Source organism: Bos javanicus, chromosome 4, assembly GCF_032452875.1.
Source record: "Bos javanicus breed banteng chromosome 4, ARS-OSU_banteng_1.0, whole genome shotgun sequence".
NCBI classification, from domain to species: Eukaryota; Metazoa; Chordata; class Mammalia; order Artiodactyla; family Bovidae; genus Bos; species Bos javanicus.
The window spans coordinates 63,509,070-63,532,092 of record NC_083871.1 but is presented as its reverse complement, the minus strand read 5'-3'; the positions used below and the strand labels follow the sequence as shown (position 1 = coordinate 63,532,092).

At 40.8% G+C, this 23,023-nt stretch overlaps 1 protein-coding gene across 2 annotated transcripts in view; it reads left to right on the top strand.

Moving 5' to 3' along the window:
* BMPER (BMP binding endothelial regulator) overlaps window positions 1-23,023 on the top strand; it is a 252,643-nt gene that overhangs the window by 51,134 nt on the left and 178,486 nt on the right. For both annotated transcript variants that reach the window (XM_061414163.1, XM_061414164.1), the window contains exons 4-6: window positions 11,666-11,748; window positions 15,342-15,432; window positions 19,709-19,791. In XM_061414163.1, the coding sequence (XP_061270147.1) occupies window positions 11,666-11,748; window positions 15,342-15,432; window positions 19,709-19,791 (257 nt within the window). The remainder of the gene's footprint in view (window positions 1-11,665; window positions 11,749-15,341; window positions 15,433-19,708; window positions 19,792-23,023) is intronic.

Here is a 23,023-nt window from a genome sequence, read left to right as displayed (position 1 = left end):
TGAATGCAAGGTAACGACTTCAAACCTCTAGAGGCAAGACCACATTGAAGTGCTAAATGCAGAAGCCAGGGTCATATTTTCAGGCATCTAGACAGAGAGCTTGTGTGCCTTGGGACCTGTGGATTGGAGAGTTGAAAAGATTCTCAGTCATTGGAAGAATGAAGTGAAAGGGGACTAGACTTGGAATTAGATCTGGAATCAGTTCCCTCCTCTGCCACTTCTAGTTACTCAGTTCTCTCTCAGTGATTTCTTTCCAAAGCCTTGGTTTCGTCTTCTGTAAAACACAGGGGTGCTGAACCTGAATGTGCCTTAGAATTGCCAGGGCTGCTTGTGAAATACTCAGATGCTCCAGTCCCACCGCAGACCAAGGGAAACAATTTTCAGTGGGCAAGGCCCAGGCATCTGTGTATTTTGTTACTTTTTATTGTGGTAAAATATACAAAGCATAACATTTACCATCTTAAATTGTGTAGTTCAGTAACATTAAATGCATTGTTATGCAATCTTCACTGCAATATTTTTCTAGAACTTTTTCCATCATACCAAACTGAAGCTGTATACTTATTAAGCAGTAACTCCTCATTCTCCTTTTCCTGCAGCCCCTGGTAACCTCTATTCTAGTTTTTGTCTCAGTGAATTTGCCTATTCTAGGTACCTCTGTATGCTATGCTATGCTAAGTCACTTCAGTTGTGTCCGACTCTGTGCGACCCCATAGACGGCAGCCCACCAGGCTCCCCCATCCCTGGGATTCTCCAGGCAAGAACACTAGAGTGGGTTGCCATTTCCTTCTCCAATGCATGAAAGTGAAAAGTGAAAGTGAAGTCGCTGAGTTGTGTCTGACTCCTAGCGACCCCATGGACTGCAGCCTACCAGGCTCCTCCGTCCATGGGATTTTCCAGGCAAGAGTACTGGAGTATAAGTGGAATCATATAATATTTGTCCTTTTGTGTCTGGTTTATCTCACTTAGCACGATGTCTTCAAGGTTCATTTATGTTGTAACATGTATCATAATTTCATTCTTTTAAAGGCTGAATTATATTCCATTGTATATATACACCATTTTTTTTTTAATCCATTCATCCATCAGTGAACATTTGGGTTGTTTCCACTGGGTATCTATATTCTGAATCAGCCCTCACATGATGGTCAACAACTTTGAAGGTTACTGGAATGATTGTTCCCCTGGTTAAATTATGAGTTTGTATATGCCAGGTTTAGGTGGAGCAGGGTGAGATATAATGTCATCACTGTGAGATATCATTTCTCACTTAGCTAAATGGCAAATACATATTCATATAATGTATAGCATGGGCTTCCCTGGTGGCTCAGTGGTAAAGAATCTGCCTGCAATTCTGGAGACCCAGCTTCGATCCCTGGGCTGGGAAGATACCCTGAAGTAGGGCATGGCAACCCACTCCAGTACTGTTGCCTGGAGAATTCCGTGGACAGAGGAGCTTGGCAGGCTATAGTCCATAGGGTCACACAGAGTCAGACATGACTGAAGCGACTAAGCAGCAGAAACAATGTATAGCATGATAACCCCAAATGTTGGAAAAGATATGGAAAATCTCTTATATGTTGCTGGTGACTATGCTAAATGTTTCAGCCACTCTGGAAATCAGTATGGCAGTTTCTTATAGAATTAAATATACACTTACCATATAACCCAGCAATTGCACTCTGAGCTATGTATACCTTAAAGTGAAAACCTTTCACTCAAAATCCTGTATTTAAATGTTCACAGCAGCTTTCATTGTAATAGGCAAAAAAACTGGAGGCTACCATCAGTGGGGGAGTGGTTAAACAAACTGGTACATCCATACCACGGAATACTGCTCAGCAATAAAAAGGAACAAAACATTGATCCATGAAGCTACATGGATGGATCTCAAAGGAATTATTCTCAGAGAAAAGAACCCACATAAAAAGGCTACAGAGTGATTTATGCAACATTCTTTTTAAAAGTATAACATTCTTGAATAACAAAATTACATAGATGGAGAGCTGATTCCTGGTTGTCAGGGCTTAGGGATGGAGGCTCTAAGTGGAGTGAGTGGAGTTATAAGTGAATAGCTTGAGAGGCCTTGTAGTGATAGAGCAGTTCTGTATGTTGACTGGTTACACAAATTTACACGTATGATTCAACTGAACAGAACTACACACACACACACAAATGAGTGCATGTAAAATTGGTAAAATCTGAAAAAGCTCAGTGGACCACATCAGTGTCAAGCAATGTGTTCCTTGATCCTGATAGTGCACTATTGTGACCCAAGACATTAACTGGGAGAGACCGGGTGGAGGGTGGGTGTAACCTTCCTGTAGATTTTTTGTACCTTCCTGTGTATCTATAATTATTTCAAAATATAAATGAGAAAAAGGGAGATGGTAAGATATTCCTAACAGTATTTTTACAGTGAGCCCTAAACATCCTATCTAATCAACTATGAAGGTTGCATCTGTGCAATATGTAACTCAAAGTATAAAATGATGCAGGGCAATATATTGGTCCCACAAATGGCATTTCAAATGTGTGTTGAATGTAACTCACTCTTTATGCTCATCAAAGAGATTTTTACTGATGTCTTTGAAATTATGTTCAGGAAACTGAGGATTCCATTCATGACTTCTCCCTGTGGCTGCCATAACTTATGAGACTGTTGGTTGTTTTCTTGTATTCAAATAAATTTTATTTTCTTACACTGCTCCTGTGTACTCCAATTCATGAACTATGTTCCTGTTTTGGGAAATACATGACTTGGACCTGAGATGTTTGATTTTTGTTGTTGTTGTTGTTCAGTTGCTAAGTTATGTCTGATTCTTTGCACCCTGATGTACTTCAGCATGCCAGGCTTTCCTGTCCTTCACTATCTCCTGGGGTTTACACGAATTCATACCTATTGAGTTGGTGATGCTATCTAACCATCTCATCATTGGACTTTACTTTCACCACCAGACATATCCACACCTGAGCGTCATTTCCACTTTGGCCCAGCCACTTTTCTTTCTGGAGCTATTAGTAATTACCCTGTGATCTTTCACAGTAGCATATCAGACACCTTCTGACCTGGGGACTCCTCTTCTGGTGCCATAGCTTTTTGTCTTTTCATACCGTTCATGAGGTTCTCATGGCAAGAATACTGGAGTGTTTTGCCATTTCCTCCTTCAGAGGACCTTGTTTTGTCAGAACTCTTCGCTATGACCCATCTGTCTTGGGTGGCTCTGCGCGGCATGGCTCATAGCTTCACTGAGTTACACAGCCCTTTTGCCACAACAAGACTGTGATCCATGAAGGGGATTTGATCTTTTGAGCCCTTGTTATTTGTGGCTTCATCATGTCAAAAGGCCTGAGACACAGCATGGTTCATAGCTAGAGGTAAAGGCATTTAGAACAGAGTAAACATAAATCCACAGAATAGGCTCTTGCTTCTTCCAATTTTACTCTATAATACTGGTTTTCAGACATCACTGGAACCTGATGTTAAAGGATCATGTAAATGAGCAAGTGAAAGGCAGCATGTCATCCTCTCCAGGAATGTTATTTCTACTCTGGGAGCTACTAATTTCTGAGTTTCTTCCATGCATCTGGCAGGACCTAGTGAATAAATGGAACGTGGACTTTGGACTCAAATAAAGAGTGGCTGTGTGACCTGGACAGAGTAATTTAGCTTTTCTGAATATTGGATCATCATTTTAAAAACTAGGGGTAAAATATTATCTGCCCTAGAGTGCTTTTTATAAAAATAAAATTAAATTGTATGTGAAAATTCCAAGTACGGTGCCTCACCTATAATAATTATGCAACAACTTAAATTTTCTCTTTCTCTCTTGTTGGAGGGTTGTTTATGTAATATTTCTGAAAATATTTTTGGAATTCATCTTTGGAAATGACTTCTAGTGACATTTTCCTGCATTAGAAAACCACACTTATGACTTCACAGGATAATCTCTGCAGGTTTTTCTTCTTTTTTCATTTTTGCTCAGTATGAGCTCAAAATAGTTCTTTGTTTTTGCCTTGTGAGAAACAATGGATATTGGCTATTTGACAGTCGGATATGGTGGTAGCATGGCTTATGCAATACTGACTCAGCCTAGATGTAGAAGCACTCCCATGTTTAGAAGTGTTTATTCCCTGAAAGGAAAGCTATAATAGACAGTATATTAAAAAGTCGAGACATCTCTTTGCCAACAAATGTCTGTCTAGTCAAAGCTATGGTTTTTCTAGTAGTTATGTATGGATGTGAGAGTTGGACCATAAAGAAAGCTGAGTGCCGAAGAATTGTTGCTTTCGAACTGTGGTGCTGGAGAAGACTCTTGAGAGTCCCTTTGACTGCAAGGAGATCCAACCAGTCAACTCTCACAATAACAACAATGATAAGACCAGGTCAGATGCAGGAATGATGGGTGATGTGGCTCATATTAAATAGTTGTTGCAGGCATTTTTGTCCTTAATGCGTTGCATATTTCTTTTATAGTATCAGTTATATTAAAAGTTTGAAATTGTGTTTTATCAAATAGAAGCGTAATTTGTTTGTGACTCACAGACTCTGTTCTGTTACCTTAACATCAGTGCCAGATACTGTATGTATTACAATGTTATAGTCATGAGACAGGTTCTATAAACCACAGTGTCATCACTTCACAGTCTTCAGTAAGCACATAGATTAGAAATCCAAGCAAATCACATGGAGATTTTGCTTTCCTTTATACTGGTGAAGTGAGTTGAGTTTACAAGTCATCTGTATGTACCTGATATTTCTGTGTATTTAGGGTTTTATTCAGAAATCATCAAAAATTAAGTTACATAGCTTTCCACCATTTCTTTCTCTATTGTTAATTATTTTATTTCAATCATGTTTTTCATTCATAATTGGAAAACAAAACAAAAAACCTATGGAAAATACTATTGTGACAGGGGGCACGCACCACTCTTCAAGAACTCAGTTCATGGGTCTGAATCTTTCTCTTGGGATTGAGGAAATGGTTTGACTATAAAATTCCCATTAGCTAAAAATAAGCAAAATTGCCTGCAGGATTCATTGTAGGTACAGCCTTGAAGAGTAATAAAAGCCTGTTTTAAATGAACTCCTAAGGACAAGATTTAAGCCCTAGAATGGCTAGTCAGGTTTTATGTTTATCCCTTTTGATTATACTTCCATATGTTCCTGGAGAGCAGTATCTGAAAAATGGTTCATTAAATAAATTGTATTGGGCTGAAGTAATTTAGGGATTATTGACCAAGTCCAGGGAGTGGGGCTACCAGATCAGGTGACCTGGAAACAGCAAAGAATGGCAGACCGATCTGCTCCGCTTCCCTGTACCAGGTAGGAATGAACTGATTTCAAAGACTCCACAGTTGGTTTCTTTTAAATAAATATGGCAGTTTGCATGCTGCTCCCTACCTCCAAAATAAATAAATAAATAAATTAAAAAATAATAAACCAGTAACTTGGAGGACTAAAGTGGGTTTTGGAAAGAAAAGGCATCCTTCTGAAAGTGAGGTGTGCCAGTATGGGAGAAGGGGGCTGAGGATGCGTTGATATGCTTCTCATTGCTAAGGGTGTGTAAGTGCTGGGCTGCTCAAGGACTTTTCTCCACTGCGTTTGGCTCAGGCTGACCTGGGCCATGGGGGAGTGGGCATGGGGATTGGTATTAGAAGAGACAGACTTTGGCATCTGAGTTGCTCCAGGAAAACTTTGTTGTTTCTGGAGGTGGGATAGTGACTCGAAGTGGTCTACCTGCCAAAGGGGAAAACAGGACATCCAAGGAATGTCATCCTTTCTCCATTTCTTTTTCCTTGCGGTTTGCAGGAATAGTTTGTATATTGATGTTTACTCTATATTATTGGTGAAATGCGACATTGATTAAGTACCGTAAGTACCTTGAAATAGATGTTTGAGAGGCCAAGTCTTCCTGGAGGAGCACTGGAACTTACCCTGAGTGGGGAAGTTTCTAGGAAGGCCTCTCAGAGGCTGTGACCTTGAGTTAAGTCTGGAAAGAGAAGTTAGCCACACAAGGAAGGAGAGCCTGGGTGACTTTTGTGTCCTTGTGAGGATAATGGAAATGGAGGGAAATGGATGAGGTCTGGGATTTTTAAGAAGGGGCCAGCATTTGCGAAATCATAGGGTAACATTATTTGGTGATTTTTGGGAGAAGTGTGGGGCGTTTCGGAGCAGCAGATAAGAGAACAGAGAAGTGAGTCAAGGCCAGATCTGAGAGTTTGCATATGCTAAGTTTGAATTTTATAGTAAAGGTCAATGATTTTCAATCCTGGCCACACATTAGATTCTTCTTCTGCTTCCTACTTCCAGAGACTCTGATCCAGTTGGTCTAGAGAAGAGAGATTGGAGATAAAGTACCAGTATGTACTTCAGCCAGGCTAAACCATCAGTCACTGATAAGAGTTCAAGAGTGTGAATGAGATAATAACTGGATTTGAAAGAGCACACACTGGTAGTTGTGTAGGAGGGTGCCTGGAAAAGGATCCCATCCCAGCCATAAGCAGTCAGTTAGCCTGCTGTAATAGTCCAGATGAGGAACACCTAGCAGCTTAAGTTGAGGCAAGAGTAGAGGTAATGGAAAGGCAGTTGTATGAGAACATCTGGAAAAGTGGGGTGGTGGGGAGTGATGGACAAAGGAAAATGTGGTCGACTTGCTACAGACAAGTCTTCTAAGATAAGGGCTGAGTGTCCCCTTGGATTGGACACATGTAGGCAGCTACAGCTGAAGAGAGTGATGTTTCAGTGGGATAATGAAGGCAGGAGCCAGATAGCCTTGGTTGAAGAACTTGAACTTATTTAAAGAAGCATTCAAGTTTATTATGATCAGGTAACCCCAGAGACCTAGTTCCAGGAACCAGGGGAGAAGACTGGAAAGGTAGGTTGGGGCCATGTAGCTAGGCCCTTGGGTGCTGGGGGTAAGTTATTGGTAATGATAAGATCTGTAGGCTAATGTTAATGTGAAAAAAGAGAGGATTAAAACTAGAAGGATGAGACTGGGTGGAGCTAAGATTCATTAGGTGGCCAGTGCTTTATTTGTTCATGGTCCTGATGATTTTTAACAGCTATTTTAATGACAGAATGATGAAAATGTGTGGCATTCTCTCTCCCTTGGGATAATGTGGCTTCCAAAAAAGGTCACAACTAATAAGAAAAATGAGTTTTATCACTTCATTATGGATTCAATTTATTTATGTGCTTCAACCTAGACAGCATATTAAAAAGCAGAGACATTGCTTTGCCAACAAAGGTCTGTCTAATCAAAGCTATGGTTTTTCCGTAGTCATATATGGAAGTGTGTTGGACTATAAAGAAAGTTGAGTGCTGAAGAATTGATGCTTTTGAACTGTGTTGTTGGAGGAGACTCTTGAGAGTCCCTTGGACTGCAAGGAGATCCAACCAATTCATCCTAAAGGAGATCAGTCCTGGGTGTTCATTGGAAGGACTGATGCTGAAGCTGAAACTCCAATACTTTGGCCACCTGATGCGAAGAACTGACTCATTGGAAAAGACCCTGGTGCTGGGAAAGCTTGAAGGCAGGAGGAGAAGGGGATGACAGAGGATGAGATGGCTGGATGGAATCACTGACTCAATGGACATGAGTCTGAGTAGGCTCTGGGAGTTGGTGGTGGACAGGGAAGCCTCAAGTGCCGCAGTCTGTGGGGTCACAAAAAGTCGGACACGACTGAGCAACTGAACTGAAACTGAAACTGAACTGTTTCCATTGCCGTGTTGTTTTCCTCGTTGATTGGGCCAAGCTTCTCCTCAATAGTGTGTGTTTAAAAAAATGCTCTGAAATTCTTCCTCACCCTGAAAATATTTAATATAAAAAGCTGAAATAAATGCACAAGTACTATATAGCTAGTTTAGGCTTGTTTTTGTACTATTTTAGTTTTGGGAAGAAAAACCATCTTGGGCTTCGTGTGACGGTTTAGACCAGGGTTTCTGAACGTTGGCACAGTTGACGTTGTGAACTGGTTGGTTCTTTGTTGTGCGTTGTGGAGTGTTAGCAGCATCTCTGACTCCTGTGTGGTAGAACCAGTTAAGCACCTTTATCCCCAGCCTGTGACATCTAAAAATATCTCCTAACATTATGAAAAGTCCTCTGGTTGGATATTAGAAGGGGAAGGCAAAATCATGCTAGATTGAGAGCTGCAGGTTTAAAAATAGTACAGTGACTTTATCAGAAAATAACCACTCTTTCTGCCACTATATAGGTGGTTTTCATGATGCTCTTGGAGTCTGAAAGGCTTTTTATCTCCAGAAGAAAACTAATGAATGTTTATAAATCCCCTTCTCGAACATTTATTTTAAAATATTTGAAGAAGAGGAAAAATGACTTTACTGGTTGCCTAACCATTTGTCTGTTGCCCAGCTTGTCCACTCTTTCGTTAAGTTCCTGGATATTCTATCATTTAATTTAAAAGGACAGAGTTGATTTTTTTCCTGGGCCGTTAAGTCCTCAGTACAAAAGACCTTACGAATTAGAAAGTGCTCAAATAATATTGTGAGTTTAGACCTGAATGTGAAAAGGTGGATTTCACGCAGGACCAGGTTTTAGTGTTAGTTTCACACCTAATGGCTTCTAATTTTGAGTAAACCACTTTAATCTTGTTTGTGCAAATTTTCTTACATGTAAATGAAAGAGAGAAAGTTTATTATCTGCTATTTGAGTTCTAGTTCTAAATGTCTAAGATTGAAATCTTTTGATTGTTTCTTTGGGCTGTTCCCCCATCCCATGACACATCCCTCAATGCAGAGCAACTCAAAATGCGCTCTGTAAGTCTCCATTGTCCAGAAATGACAATGCTGAGCTACAGTGAGAAAAGTACAGAATCAGAGAGTAAGCAACTAGAAATGTTTCTCATGATTCTACTAAGTAATTCTATACCCGTTACATATAGTAATAAAAATTATATTTTGCCAGCCTTTTAAAATTAATTTTTATAGTAATCTATTTTTATTATATTTTATGAATGTATTGGCCCACAGTGAATTAGAAAAACAAAAACAAAACAAACCTTTCCATAGAAGTGGTTTGAGAAACACTGCCTTGATGTACAATGGACAATTTTTTTTGTCTTTCTTTCTACTCTGGCCAATAATAGATATTTAATATATTCCTCCTCTGGGGTTTCAAGGGGCAAGATGTTGCCAGTCTGCCCTACTAGCAGTATAAAGTTGGTGGCAAAAGAAATTTTATTATAAAGAAGTTTGCCTTACAGAGAATAGGAAGTAATTCTGGAGTAAGTCTGAGACTCTTTTTGATTGTATGTATATGTGAGTCTTCACATAGCTCATGTTAGTGTCTTGCATTAAGATGGCATGTTTATCTTAGAACATGAACCCCAAGAACAGTGAAAATAGCCTTTTTAAAATTATCTGATTCCCAAGAATCCCTTACATCTGAAATCGACCTAGGATGCTTAGTCTACTGGAGTTGCCAAAACCAGCCAATGCTGTTGAGGGTACGTGAAGAATAAAAAGATATAGCTTTTACTTTTGAAAGAGATTAATACTGATATTTTTGAATCTATTCAATCATTCTGACTCATCCAACATTTGGGAACATCTATTATATGGACTCAGATGTGGTAGACTCACATGTTAACAAGGGCAGTTAAGCTGGTCATAATTTGATCTTGGTCTTTATATGTTAAACTAGTGGAGGAGCCAGCCTTCATTTTGAGTTATTTGAGGCTTAAAACATGGCTGGGTTCCCTGCACTGTGGACCACTGTGCCAATACCTTGTATCCCATCCTGGGTGGAATAATCTAGAGACTTCTGCCCTACTCCTCGAAGTCCTTTACATATGGCCTGGCATTGTTCGGGAACGGTCTCTTGGCCTGCAGTTCCTGCCTGATGTATATGGGCTTACAGTGCACTTCCTCCTGCGAAGTAAAAAAGGCAATCTCTTTGCCTGCCCTATTAGAATCATAAAATCACTCTTTCTTTTAGTTTTTTTTTTTTAATCCAGAGGATGAAAATGTATAACATATTTGGAAACTCTACTGGCAGACTTGGCAGGCGTTTCATATTTACTTGGACTTAACTTGAATTGGATTTGGTTCTCTGATTTCCCCACCTCCACCTCTCGGAACAAGTTATTTATTATCCGAGTGAGTCTGTGGTAGTGAATCAGACATGCACATGGCACGTCTATTGTTAAGTGTGTTTGTTCCGTAAGATTTATGCTAGCCCAAATAGTTTTATATTGGTTTTCATTGTTGAAAATTTACTGTATTCATTCTGGGTTTGGCGTTAAGTATTTGCAGTGTGCTAGGCGTCCCTGTGGTTGAACATTTTATCGCTGTAACACTTCATGCAAAGGAAATTAAAAAATATATAGTGAAAGCATTTCCCTAATATGTTTCCAATCAGCTGTGTACTTTGGTAATTTGATTTGTAGGAACTAGAGAGAAGAGTGTTACTGAGCCCTTTTCAATCATTCATCATTCTCTGGGAATTTGAATCATGGTTCTGAGTTTATAAAAATGTCTATTGAAGTTTTCTTAAGTGTTTATTATTATGTTTGTATTGAAGGTTTTTTTTTTTTTTTAAGTTACCACTGCAGTATCCAAAAGAATTCAGGGAAGGAGGCGAGTCTTCTTTTTGTATCTTGGATAAGAAAAATTGTGAATTGAGGTGGAATGGGTTGACGGAAGCCAGTCACTGGAACAGAGGCAGACCCTTTTATATCTGCATTATCCCATCTGTGTGTTCCTACTGCTATATGCTTTGGGCTAAGCAGTAGGGCTGTACTTGGTAAATCCCATTTGCCTGGCATACTCCTGATAATCCAATGTGCATTTACTAGAGACATAGCCGGGTTCATCTTCCCCTGAAACGTAACTCACAAGGTAGAAGGCATTATTTGGACAAACTAAATTAAGATCTAGGTTGTGATCCTTGCACCATTATTTATTTGGCTCTTTCTACAGAGGCTTAAACATGTTTCCTTTTTTGAGACTCTCTGGCCTTTGACTTCTGTTTTTGCCAGTGAATGAGCATGACTTCTGTTTTGGCTAGTGAATTGACATGGGATAATCCATACATCGTCTAGTTTCAGATTTCCTTAATCTAGTTCACCACTTAAAAGTAAAATCAAAGTGAAAAATGAAATCATAGCTCTTAAAGCTGGAGGCAAGGCTTGGAAGGTTTCATCTTTTGAAGACAGTAGCTTGTCAGGAGTCATATGGGTATAGAATTTTGTGATCATTTTTTATATTTTAATTTTCTTGCTTTTGCTTCTTGCCGTGTTTTACATTTCACTCTTGACCTTCAGCAATCTTAAGTTCATTTAGTCTTGTGTAAAATCCCCTTTCACAGTGATGTTTTGAGTCCTGGTCCTCTTCATACTTACTAGGTATAAATAAAGTCACGAGGTTATGCATTTTGGCTTAAAGAGTTCATCAATCCATGGTTTTTCATTTGAAAATATAATCTGTGAGGTTAATCTTTTTGGTAGTCAAAGAATTAATGTAAGTAAAAAGCCAAGTGGATACTTAGAAGGCTTAGTTGTGTTTAGAGGAAAATAGCCAAGGAGCATGGTGTTTCCTACGATCACTAGTTCTGGCTTAGAAGACGTAACTTCTTTTGCTTCAAAGATAAATGAAACTCACATTCATTCTTGGCCTTTCTTCCTGCCTCTGTGTTTCTTCTAGGTTGTACCTATGATGGAAGTACCTACAACAGCTCCTTCAAATGGCAGAATCCTGCTGAACCCTGTGTCCTGCGCCAGTGCCAGGTAAAGTCCATCTATTTTACTTTCCAGTGACAGGAAATCCATAAAGTCCTTTTCAGAAACCCTTTCCAGAACACAGAACAAACACAGAACAAAACTCCAAAGAAACAAGCAAAAAATGAGAAACGAATGAAAAACCACCTCTATCCTTGTCTATATTTATTGTGACATTCACCATAACAAGACAGGTACAGGATAGTTATTGCATGGGTCTTACTTCCAGAAGCACACAGCAGAATTGTTCACCGTTGTTAAATTGTGCCTGGAAAAGCTCCGAGAAGATGCATATGCCCTTGGGGAAAATTCATGTCTTCCTGTTGAGTCAGCTTTGCAAAACACAAATTCTTGTTAGCAGAAAGAGGTATTGTTAGAGGATATATGTTTTCCTTTTTCTTTCTTTTTTTTTAATTTAGAAACATTTTGAACTGAAGCCAGTCTGTAAACTGTATTAACCAAAGCACTTAGGACATTGTGATTTCCATGATTTCAACCCGACCGATTTAAGAACCACCAGTTCAGCTCCTAAGGAGCCCACTGTGCCTGGTGCTTGCTCAACTCTGAAAAGTGCACCGTTTCCACGTGATTCTAATCGTTACACGTCTTTAACACAGGCAAGATAAACTAAAGGGGAAATGAAGAATCAAAATTTTCTAACTTATTTTCTTTAAAGAAATACTCTGTTAAAAAAATGCTCATCTAATGTTGACATAATTTAAAATTTTTTCTCTGTAGAGAAGAGAAAATGCTAATCATTTTACCCCAGGTTCATTTCACTGTCCAAAGATATGCTGTTGCATTTAAAGGAGAAAGCAGTTAGTATAATAATGCGTATTTCTCTCTGATGTTATCTCAAATATATTGACTTTTAGCTTATTGAAATCTGAATCTTATGGAATCATGTTCTTATTATAAGCCCACAGCGGGCATGTTCACTCATAAGATCTTCAGTTACTTATTCAGTTAAATATTCAATTTATTTATGTAGTAATCTAAATTATTTATGAAAATAAGCAGTAGGTAGAATAGATATGAATAATAGATTAACTGATTCAGTGAATATTTGTTGAATTTTTTTATCTGGGTTATACATTCAGTCAGCTTCATGGAACCAAATGATGATGACAATGACTTTTAACAACATCAAAGCCCACGCTCATTCTAAATTTGCCCCACCCCATCACCACCTGCTTCTTGACTGATGCAATTTCCAATTTTTGACAGAGACACTCTGAAAGCAACAGCCACTTGCCTTTTGGAGTGGACTATAACATTTGTATACAATAGTCAGAGGTCTTGAAGATCCTCAAGTTGCATGAACCAGTGGTGAATTTTGCTGCCTTTGTTTGAATTAGATGGGAGGGAATTTATCCCAGTGTTATCTGGGAGGGAATATTCTGTTGAATGAATAACATATCAAGCCATCATCATTTGTGAACACTGAAAATCCTATTGCTTATCAGCTTTGGTAACTAGTCACTCACGAGGGCCCAGAGATAATATATAGGAATATCAAATTATTATTGAAAGAGATCTTAAAGACCAACAGACTTAGGAAGTGCTTAACTTTAGGATGAAGCACAGAGAGATGTTCACTACCAAGGATGAACTTTGCCTTTTAATTTTTCTCCTTTTATAATACTTTGCCTAAGCCCTGTTGCTACTGCTTAGTCACTTCAGTCGTGTCTGACTCTGCGACCCTAAGGACTGCAGCCTGCCAGGCTTCTCTGTCCATGAGATTCTCCAGGCAAGAGTACTAGAGTGGGTTGCCAAGCCCTCCACCAGGGGATCTTCCCGACCCAGGGATTGAACCCTGTTCTTCTACATTGTAGGCAGATTCTTTACTGCTGTACCACCAGGGAAAATATCATTTTACTCAATCACCATAAAGGCAAACCTCTGTTAAATTAGTGACAAAAAGCTTCGGCTTCTCTCAGTTAGTACCTTCCTACTCCTGCTTACTTTCTTCCTTCTTTAGGGAAGGAGACCTCATCTATGAATGCAGGAAATGACTGTTTACTGGTACCATCAGGGAAGTCTTCATGTAAGATGCTCCTCTGCTGAAGGACACAATTGCAACCTCTCTCTCCAAGATGTTTCTTCTCAGGACACAGAATGAGTAACAGAAGAGAGAGTGTAGTGTAGGGAGTAAAATATGGCTGTTGCCATTCACATAACTTGTTACTTAACCTCTCCAGACTTCACATTCATGCCCATAAAATGAGGATAGTACTACCTCATAGAGTGGTTGTGAGAATGAGCAACATTGTCATTTAAAACACTTCTGGTAGAGCCTGCGTATACTGAGTACAACTTGGTACCAGACCAGTAACAGCTAGTCTAATGATCCGGTTAATTTCCACTTGAGTTGAATTCTAGCTTATTTCTTATGTCTTCTTACTGAAGGAGTTAGATGGTGGAAAATTTACCTTTATTTTCCACTTTTAGTGTCTTACTGGAAGAGGAAAATCTGAAGATCAGAGACAGGAAATTCATGCTGGGGAGTAACCTGAATCCTGCATCTGCATTGCAGATACTAAAGGGAATTTGATCCTGGACTTTTTGCATTGCTTCAGTTATATAACTAAAGGCCAGTTCCTTTTTTGATGTTGTATATTGCTGGAATTTTGACATTTTTTCCCTTCCAGATGTGATATAGACCACAATAAATTTCTTGGTAGTGGAAGCCTCAGGTCTGACAGATGTGAAGACATTTAGGATGTAACTTTCCTTGTTGGATTGAGATGATAGAGTAGCAGGCTCAATGAAGAAAATTGTCTAGTTGTCAGATTGTTACACAGTGTTTTACCTTTTGTTACCATTCCCCTTGAAAGAAAATTAATAAACACACAAAACCAAGTGGGTAGAGAATATAGAGAAAAACTTTCAAAGACCAACTCTGAAAATTGAATTTAAAAAAATGTTTCAAGCAACATTAAAGTACTAGTGTCAAAAGATCAGTTGCAAATGAGTCCCTTGATTTTGTTATTAAGACCAAAAGTCTCTACTTTAACATAATATAGTATGATCTTTAAAATAGTTTTATCTGGTCTCTTCATTTGCTGCGTGAGAGCCAAGCTCTCTGGGAAGCCCAGAGAAATGTCTATGATTACAGAGCTGGTGTCTAGTTATTCCTGGAAGGGTGGTGAGGATTTGGGTCTCCAGATGCCAGTCTGGGATATTATGTTTGCCCTTTGTGGCTTATAATTAATGGCTTAAAGTGTAATAACAATTATAGATCATATAGTACATGTTGAAAACCTAAAACAGTTGTGAATGAACAGCTAGACTCTGTCAGCTACTGACAGACAGCAAGGAAATCTTAAATACTAGATTTAAAGAAAGAAAGGAAGAAATCAGAGTCAAAGAGAAAGAACTAGAACAGGGAAGAGAACTGGTGACAAGATTTGCGCTTTGCAATGGACAAGCTGGAGCCATCAGACCTCGTTTGTGCCACGGACCTATGGACCTGATGCCTATCCCCCTTTGCACTTTTCGTGTTCAAATTCTTCTCCTACCTCTTTGGCTACTTTCCAGAAGTGAGTAAATCTCCGTGGGAATACTGGGGCTGACGTTGATTGTGGCATTCTATTTTTCAGGAAGGCGTTGTCACAGAGTCTGAGGTGCGGTGTGTCGTTCATTGTAAAAACCCCTCCAAGCATCTGGGAACATGCTGCCCCACGTGTCCAGGTAACCTCTCAGGAAGGGGAAGGCAGTGCAGCTCCCTGGTACAGTACAGCACTGTTGAAATCCTTCGGGGTTCTCTCAAGCATGCATGATTTTCCCACTCCCGACTGGAATTTTTCTCCCTTTATGTCTGTGTACCTAATGGGTGAGGAGAGCAAACTTCTTTGCATAGAAATGTCCGGTTGGACTCTGGTGGGCCCGGGATGACTGCAATGTGCTGTAGGTCTTGGCAAGGATGCTCCAGGCTCCGGAGGCCTGCTTTCCACTCCACGGGGCCACAGGTAACGCTTATTTTGGAAGGAAAGGTTGTGGCTTTCCCTTGCTTCCAGAAATGTCTTTTTACTGCTTCATATTGCAATACCTTGGCCGGGGCTTGCTTTGGTGATGAGGCGACCAGATGTTTTCTGAACACCGAGAGCTGGGTCCCTAAGTGGATTTAGCTGAAGGCTTTGCCGGTCTCAGTTTTCTGCGTGGTGCAGTGACTGGGAATCACTGTCTTTTTAAAGGGCCCCAGGGCCTAGCTGACAGCAAAGCGATCTTTCCTTTCCAGTGGCTGGAGTGTTTCCTCTTACTTCTCTGAACAGGATTACAAAGGCCTCCTGCCTCTTTTCTTGCCCTTAGGTATGAGCCCGGGGATTTTGAGGTGAGAGATTTTTTTCTGATCCCTTAAGCCCCTGGCCCATACTCTTCAACAGATGTTCTACATTTTGGGTTTTACTCTGAGTGCTTTTCCTCACTGGAGGCGATACTCACAACTACTTCTCTTTGCTTTTGAAGTTAATCTCCAAACGGCCTTCTGTTCTGTGAGCCTTCCCGGGAAATGGCAAAGGCACCGTCGTGGGATGCTCTGTGAAGATGAGCCCCTGGCCCCTTCCCCTCCTGCCATTTCCCTCCACACAGTCTGCCGCGCTCCCAGACCTGAGTCCCTTCCAGGGTCCAGGCTTCCCTCATCTTTGAATGACAGTGAGGACAGTCTCTCTCCACTGCTCCTAACCTTCCTGAGTTCCCTGGACAGTCTTTATTGAGCCAAGCTTCCTTTTCACACTGCAATTTCTGTTAAGCTTGTGTTATTGGATAAGCTTAAGTGAAGGCCAGAAACCAGTTGAAAGTAAAATAATTCTTTCCATAACTCAGTTATTTTGTATCTATCAAACAGAATTTGCTTGAGTACCATTCCCCTCTGAATGCACTGAATGCTTTGCATCATGTAACCATATTCTAAAATGCCTAAAGGATCTTTATTAAGTTAGCTCAGTCATTCTTTAGGCTGCACATGAAAATCACCTGGGAAGTTTTAAAAAATAAATCTTGATGCCCAGGCTGCATCCCAGACCAATTCCATCAGAATCTTGGAGGGTGAAACTCAGGCCTCCTGGATAATTTCTGTGCACAGCCAAGCTTGAGATTGATAACAGAGCAAATTTTATATGCCATAGAGATTTAAAAGATATCAAAGCTGTTAAATATGAATTCAGTTGGGTTGAGTAGATTGTCGCTTTATTGGTGCAGAATCAACTCGGCATATATAACATTCCTTTTCACTTAGAAGATAGTCATATTTTTAGACTGCCTTTGAAAGTATGTGTATAGAAACAACAGAGTGAATTTATTTCAGCAGCTGAAGTTATCATACTTGAGCAATTGCTTCTCTCATTTTGTTTTTAAGTTGAGTTCCCAGGAAGGAAAGGCTGAACTCTGTGATTGCACATATTGTAATGTTAAGTCTTCACCACCATTTCAGTAAGGGATGAAGTAGTGTTTTTAGTTCACACAGGCAGAAATTTGACTCAATGAGGATAAGTCCAAAGGTGGGGTTGGGGTCCCCGGCCTCTTTTCTTTTCTGGCCACTATACTGTACTACCTGCCCCTACCCCACACCGTGATCATTATTCAACTTGGGTCTAGATGCCCTGGAAAGCAAATCTTTAAAAGTTAGCTTGCCAGTCAGCCCTGATGGGAGGGAGTTTAGAGGGGAATGAATCTGTGTATATATATGGCTGAGTTGCTTTCTAGGCACCTGAAACTATCGGAACATTATTAATCAGCTATACCCCAATATAAACTAAAAAGGTAAAACATTGGCTTGCCAGTGCTGCACACTAGCCCCCTGACATCTGGGTAGGCACTCTGCCCTTGGTTATGGGGTCAAGAATCAACTTTATTCTCTCTCCTTAATTTCAAAGACCAACCTTTGGCATGAAAATCAGAAGACTCAGATCTGGCCGCATCCAGACTGCATTATCCTGTGTCTTGGGAAGGAGGCCTCAGCCAAGTCTAGAGAGGGACAGTCCATTGAGGCCTTGGGGTATTCTCCTTGTAATTCAGAAGGACTGGCATCTGTCATTGATCATGGAATGGTATTCCCCATAATGACAAACACGTACAGCTTGTGGTCAGTTTCTTCCTGAAACAGATTGCAGGACATTCTTAGTTGTCTGCTCCTTCTTTTCTTGTCTGACTCTTTGCTCAAGGAGGATGGGCTGTGAAGGGAACAGTTTGCAAGAGTTTTCATTTAAAAATTCGTTATTTAAGTTATCATGTGGGTTGTGCAGTTAACCTGTCTGACAATCTGTATGACAGAACCAGTGGTGCAACATATATGAAAGCACTGAAGACCCTTTGTTGGAAATGTCTTTTGAAAAGAGATGACTGGGCACCTGCCGTTATTAACAGTGCTGAGCTATGGCCACGAGGAGGGCACCAAGCTTATCAGGTCTCCTGGATCAAAGAGAACAGCAGGAGGGTGGCTCTGGCTCCTCCCCTGGCTCTCGCTGTGGGCATCAGAAAGATCTGAAAGCCACAGTTCACCCAGCTGTTCAGCTTCAGTAACATTTGTCTCCATGTGTTTCAGTTGAACAACAGGCTTCATATCTAGCTTTAAAATGAATAGGTCTGGTGGCTTGATCGGGTGGTTATGGGCAATGCTCATATGTTCAGATGTTCCTTTTGTCAGGAACCAGCTGCTTTGAGAGTTTGGTGGGTTCTGTTGACAACTTTGGGTTTCCCAGGTGGCACAGTGGTAAAGAATCCACCTGTCAATGCAGGAGATGCAGGTTCAATCCCTGGGTCAAGAAGATCCCCTTGAGGAGGAAATAGCAACCCACCCCAGTATTCTTGCCTGAAAAATTTGATGGACAGAGAAGCCTAGTGGGCTACATACAGTCCATGGGGCCACAAAAAGTCATACATGACTGCGCATGTGTGTTGATGGCTTCAGTGGGCCTTGAACACCTGTTCTCAGGGGCGTGAGTCGGTTTTTCACGAGAGCCCTCTTTGCTGAGTTTCCCCATTGGAAGTGCTGCTTTCCGCACTCTCTATCTGTGGAAAGTGACCTCAGCTATTCTGGCAAGGCAGCTGGTGAGGCAGTCCTGAGGAAGGAGGCTTTGCCGTTAGCTGACAGTCCTCCTGTGCATGGCCCATGTGGCGCAGGGTCATTGGCCAGCTTGTTCTTCTGGTCATCTGTGACATCACTTAAGAATAGAGCAGCAACCTCAGCATCTTTCTGATAGGAGGTACCTCCTGGCTCTTGGGCCTATTTTTAACCAAACTTCTTGGGGACATCCTAGCCCCTTCAACAACACACAGGGTGGGACTGAAAACCTGTATGGTGCCTTCTGCCTTGCCTTTGTCCTTTCTCATCTTGGTGTCTGGCCCTTTGTGTGGTATGGCCAGGGGGTCGGAGCTGAGTTAGCACCCAGCACTGCCAGCTGGATGAGTTCCTTCCTCTCTCTGGGCCACGTGTTCCTTCCCTGCAGGGGCAGTGATCAGAGTCCGTGCTCTGTGGGCTCACTGAAGATAGAGTGAGGTCAGGAGTGTGAAGGGTCTGGCAGAAGCTGGCCACTTCTGGCTACTCTCCAGGTGGCAACTCTTCATGTCATTTGCTCCTAAGCTCATCCTTGACCTCTCTGGCTTGACCTTCTCTTTGCCTCTTCCAGCTCCTCTGGAATTTGGTTCCCTGGCTGTGATTGGGGTGGTGCTGGTAAGCTGCTCAGACTCTGCACAGCTCAGAACCCTGTACTGTTGCTGCTCAGGCCAACCTGACTTCCAACATTTTGTTTGCTTTCTAGCATCTTCGGGTTTCTGGGTCCATGTCGATCTTTTGTAGTCTACAGGATTTTTTTTTTTTTTTTAACTTTGAAGCACACTTGTCCTTTGATTGAAGACTATGCTGTACAAGCTGGGGGTGGAGGTGGGGATGGTTGCTCAGTGGCTAGAAGGATATAATTTCAAGCTGAATCAAGACTGTGGCCCTGATTCGAAACTCTGCGTTGCTTTCCAGGCTGTGTGTTTGAGGGGGTGCAGTACCAAGAAGGGGAGGAATTTCAGCCAGAAGGAGACAAGTGTACCAAGTGTTCCTGTGTTGTAAGTACTGCTTTGGATGTTCCCAGGGTATTCGTTTTGGTTAATTGTGCCTTCAGCTCACCAACTCCAGGCCTAAGTCTCTTTATAGTCTCTCCTCTCCCTCCTGATGTGGAACCAAGGACAAAGCTCAGCACTCTGAGGTGGGTATCTCAGCCTTGGCAGTGTTAATATTCTGGGCTGGATAGTTCACAGGTAGCAGCTGTCCTGTGCCTTGTAGGATGTTTAGCAGGATCCTTGGTCTCTACCCATTGGATTTTAGGAGCACTCACCCTCTCAGTTGTGACCAGCAACGGTGTCTGCCGACATTGCCACATGTGTCCTGGAGAACATGATCACTCCTGATTGAGAACCACTGGTCTAAAGAGTGAGGGAGAGGGGTTGATTTCCCTTCACCTGCCTTCTTTGGGCAGGCATGGATTCTCCATTCTTTGGGCCAGAGAAACTTCTTGCTTAGGCAGCTGTTGAGTTCTTTAGTGCGGTCGAATGGGAAGCAGATGGAGATAAATGTAGCTTGCTTTGGAGAGAAGCTGATTTGAGGATTGGTCAATTATGCTGAGGAAAATGGACAGGAGGAAATGACCCCTAAACCATGGATTCAGGGCAGAGAAGGGATTAGTGAGACAAAGCTGTAGACTTGCCTTTCTAAGCACTATTGATTTGTAATTCACAGACTAAGGATATCCTCATAGTGCTTAGGAATGAAAAAGGAACTTGGCATATGTTATAGTTTTAAAGGGATATTTTTTATTAATGTATTTTAAATTTGGAGGAAAATCATTGGTGATGGTGGTGGTATTGATGATGATGGGGACTCTAGTCTTAACCAGCTGCTCCAAGTTATTTACAGTAGGGAGTTAGTACAACCATATATTTTTTAAGCTTTTAATCTTTTGCAGTAAAGAACACACAGTACTCATCTCAGAATATAAAAAAAAACAATATATGGGGAACTTCAGCATCCTAACTTCACCAAAGCAGAATCATGTGTGGATCATCATAAATCATAGTATTTGTCATTTCTCTACATGTTTTTCCCAAAATATTTCCTCTTTCCTATAGCACACATACACATACAACTTAGAGAATCCAGATTAAAGTAAGCATGACCAAGGTTTATAGTTTTTGCAAGGGGAAGAAGGACAGGAAGGAGAGAGAAGGAAGGAGACACAGGATATTTATATCTATACCTATAGATAGATAGTATTTATATCTATAGTTAGATAGATATTTATATCTATACCTGTAGATAGATACAGATGTAGATATAGATATGAAAATAAATATGTAATATAAGGTGTATGTACATTATATACCATGTATGTATAAATATAAATATGTAATATAAGGTATAGAAAATACCTTGTAAGAATATATAAAAACACAAAACTAGCTAATTAATGAAGATGAACATGATTTTTCATATTCAGACTCAACTTCCATGTTTTTCCTTTCTTGCTAATTATGACTAAATAGCTCTTTGTTTTTGTAATAATTTCTATTTGCCACTAAATACTGCCCATTTCACACTTCTATTCTTCCACACTGGTAGCTGTAAAGTTTTCTGATAATTAAATTATTTTCATCTCATTCTTTTGGGTAGATTGAGGAAAAGCAATGCAAACTTCAGTAGAAAACTTTAAATCTGCACCTGAATGAATTATTGTTTCCATAAAGGTGGGTCAAGTTTAGGCAACTGAGCCTCCTTGGGGAGAAAATTTAGAAGGTGGCAGGGAGGATGGGAGGCTCCTGCAGTTTCGCCAGTGACAGTTACACAAAGCTATCCGATGTTGGGAATGGGTTTAAAAGTTTAGATATTATGTAAAGGTAAGGAGCATATGCACAAGACTCAACGTGTGTTTATAAAGACTTTGTCTGCATATGAAAGAAACAGACGGGCGCAAGGCCCCCGGCAATTGTATGCCTCTAAAGGTATTACTTGCTTGATTAATTAAACACACCAGCAAGGAAACACCAGCGGGGCACATGAGTTTAGAGATTATATGTAAAGGGTCATATACTCATGCACTCAAGGTCTCAGACAAAGAACTGGTTGTTATAAAGAGAAGTAGATCAATGAAACCCAGGGCTTATTCCTTCAGGCATTCAGGCCCCTCAGAGAATACTTTTATTTCAAAGAACTGAAGATCAATGAAAGAAAAATCGTTGCTATGCCCAGGCTATATCCTATACTCATAGATTTTCTATATCTATATTCCCAGAACCACTCCATATTCTAATCTCTACATTTTCTATATCCCTATATATTCTAATCCTTTCTTCTAATCTCCTACATTTGGGCCGTCCCAGTGCACCAGCCCCAAGCATCCAGCATCATGCATTGAACCTGGACTGGCAACTGTATTCCTAATCCTGTGTTCTTTCTAGTTCTCCATGTTACCCTTGGCACATAAGGGGCAGCTAATGGCGTCGACTGTCCCTGGTGTCAGCCTGTCAGTTAATAAGGGAAGGAGAGGAGGAGATGGAGCTCTTGCTTGGGGACAGGACATTTATGAGTGGCCAATGGCATAGAGCTAATGAAAGTGTCAGTAGCCTGTATAAGGGAGGAGGGAGAGTCTTGCATTGGGGACAGGGAGCACAGCTTTATGAGGAGTTGGCTTGGGTATAGGTAGAGTCAAAAGAGCCGTTTTTCTTTTTGTGAATACAGAAGTTTGAGGCATAAGCTTTCTTTTTTGCAGCTTGTTATGAAAGTAATTTGGTTTTTAATATGCTTTTATTTTGCTATCTTTTGATGTAGTATGCTAAAAAAAAGTAAGAGAGAGAGAGAGAGGCAATGTCTTGGCAGCAGATGGCCCTGTCCTGAGACTGGCAACTGGACAGATGTTTGCTTTAGAAGGCAATATTGCAAATGTGCAGCCTGGCCCTGGCCCCATGAGACTCAGAGTGTGAAGGTTCTGTCTGGCCATGGGCTTGGACACCTTGCTGTGGACAGTGCTGGGAGTGAGGGGGTGAAACTGGACAAGGGCTTCGGATAGGACCTGTGCGAGGCTGGGTGGTCCACTGAGGAGGTTATAGGAAGGGTATGCCCCTGGAAGCTGCAGATCCCCCAGTTTAGAAAGAAGACTATGTATAATTACCTGCTATGCTTTGGTAAAAAGGAAAACAATGGTACTATAAATAGAGAGATGGAAACACATCGATGCATTTGGGTGTATATGTGGTGTTTGTGTGCATTTATATTTGCATGCATAAATGTCTGTATCTATGGGCGTAT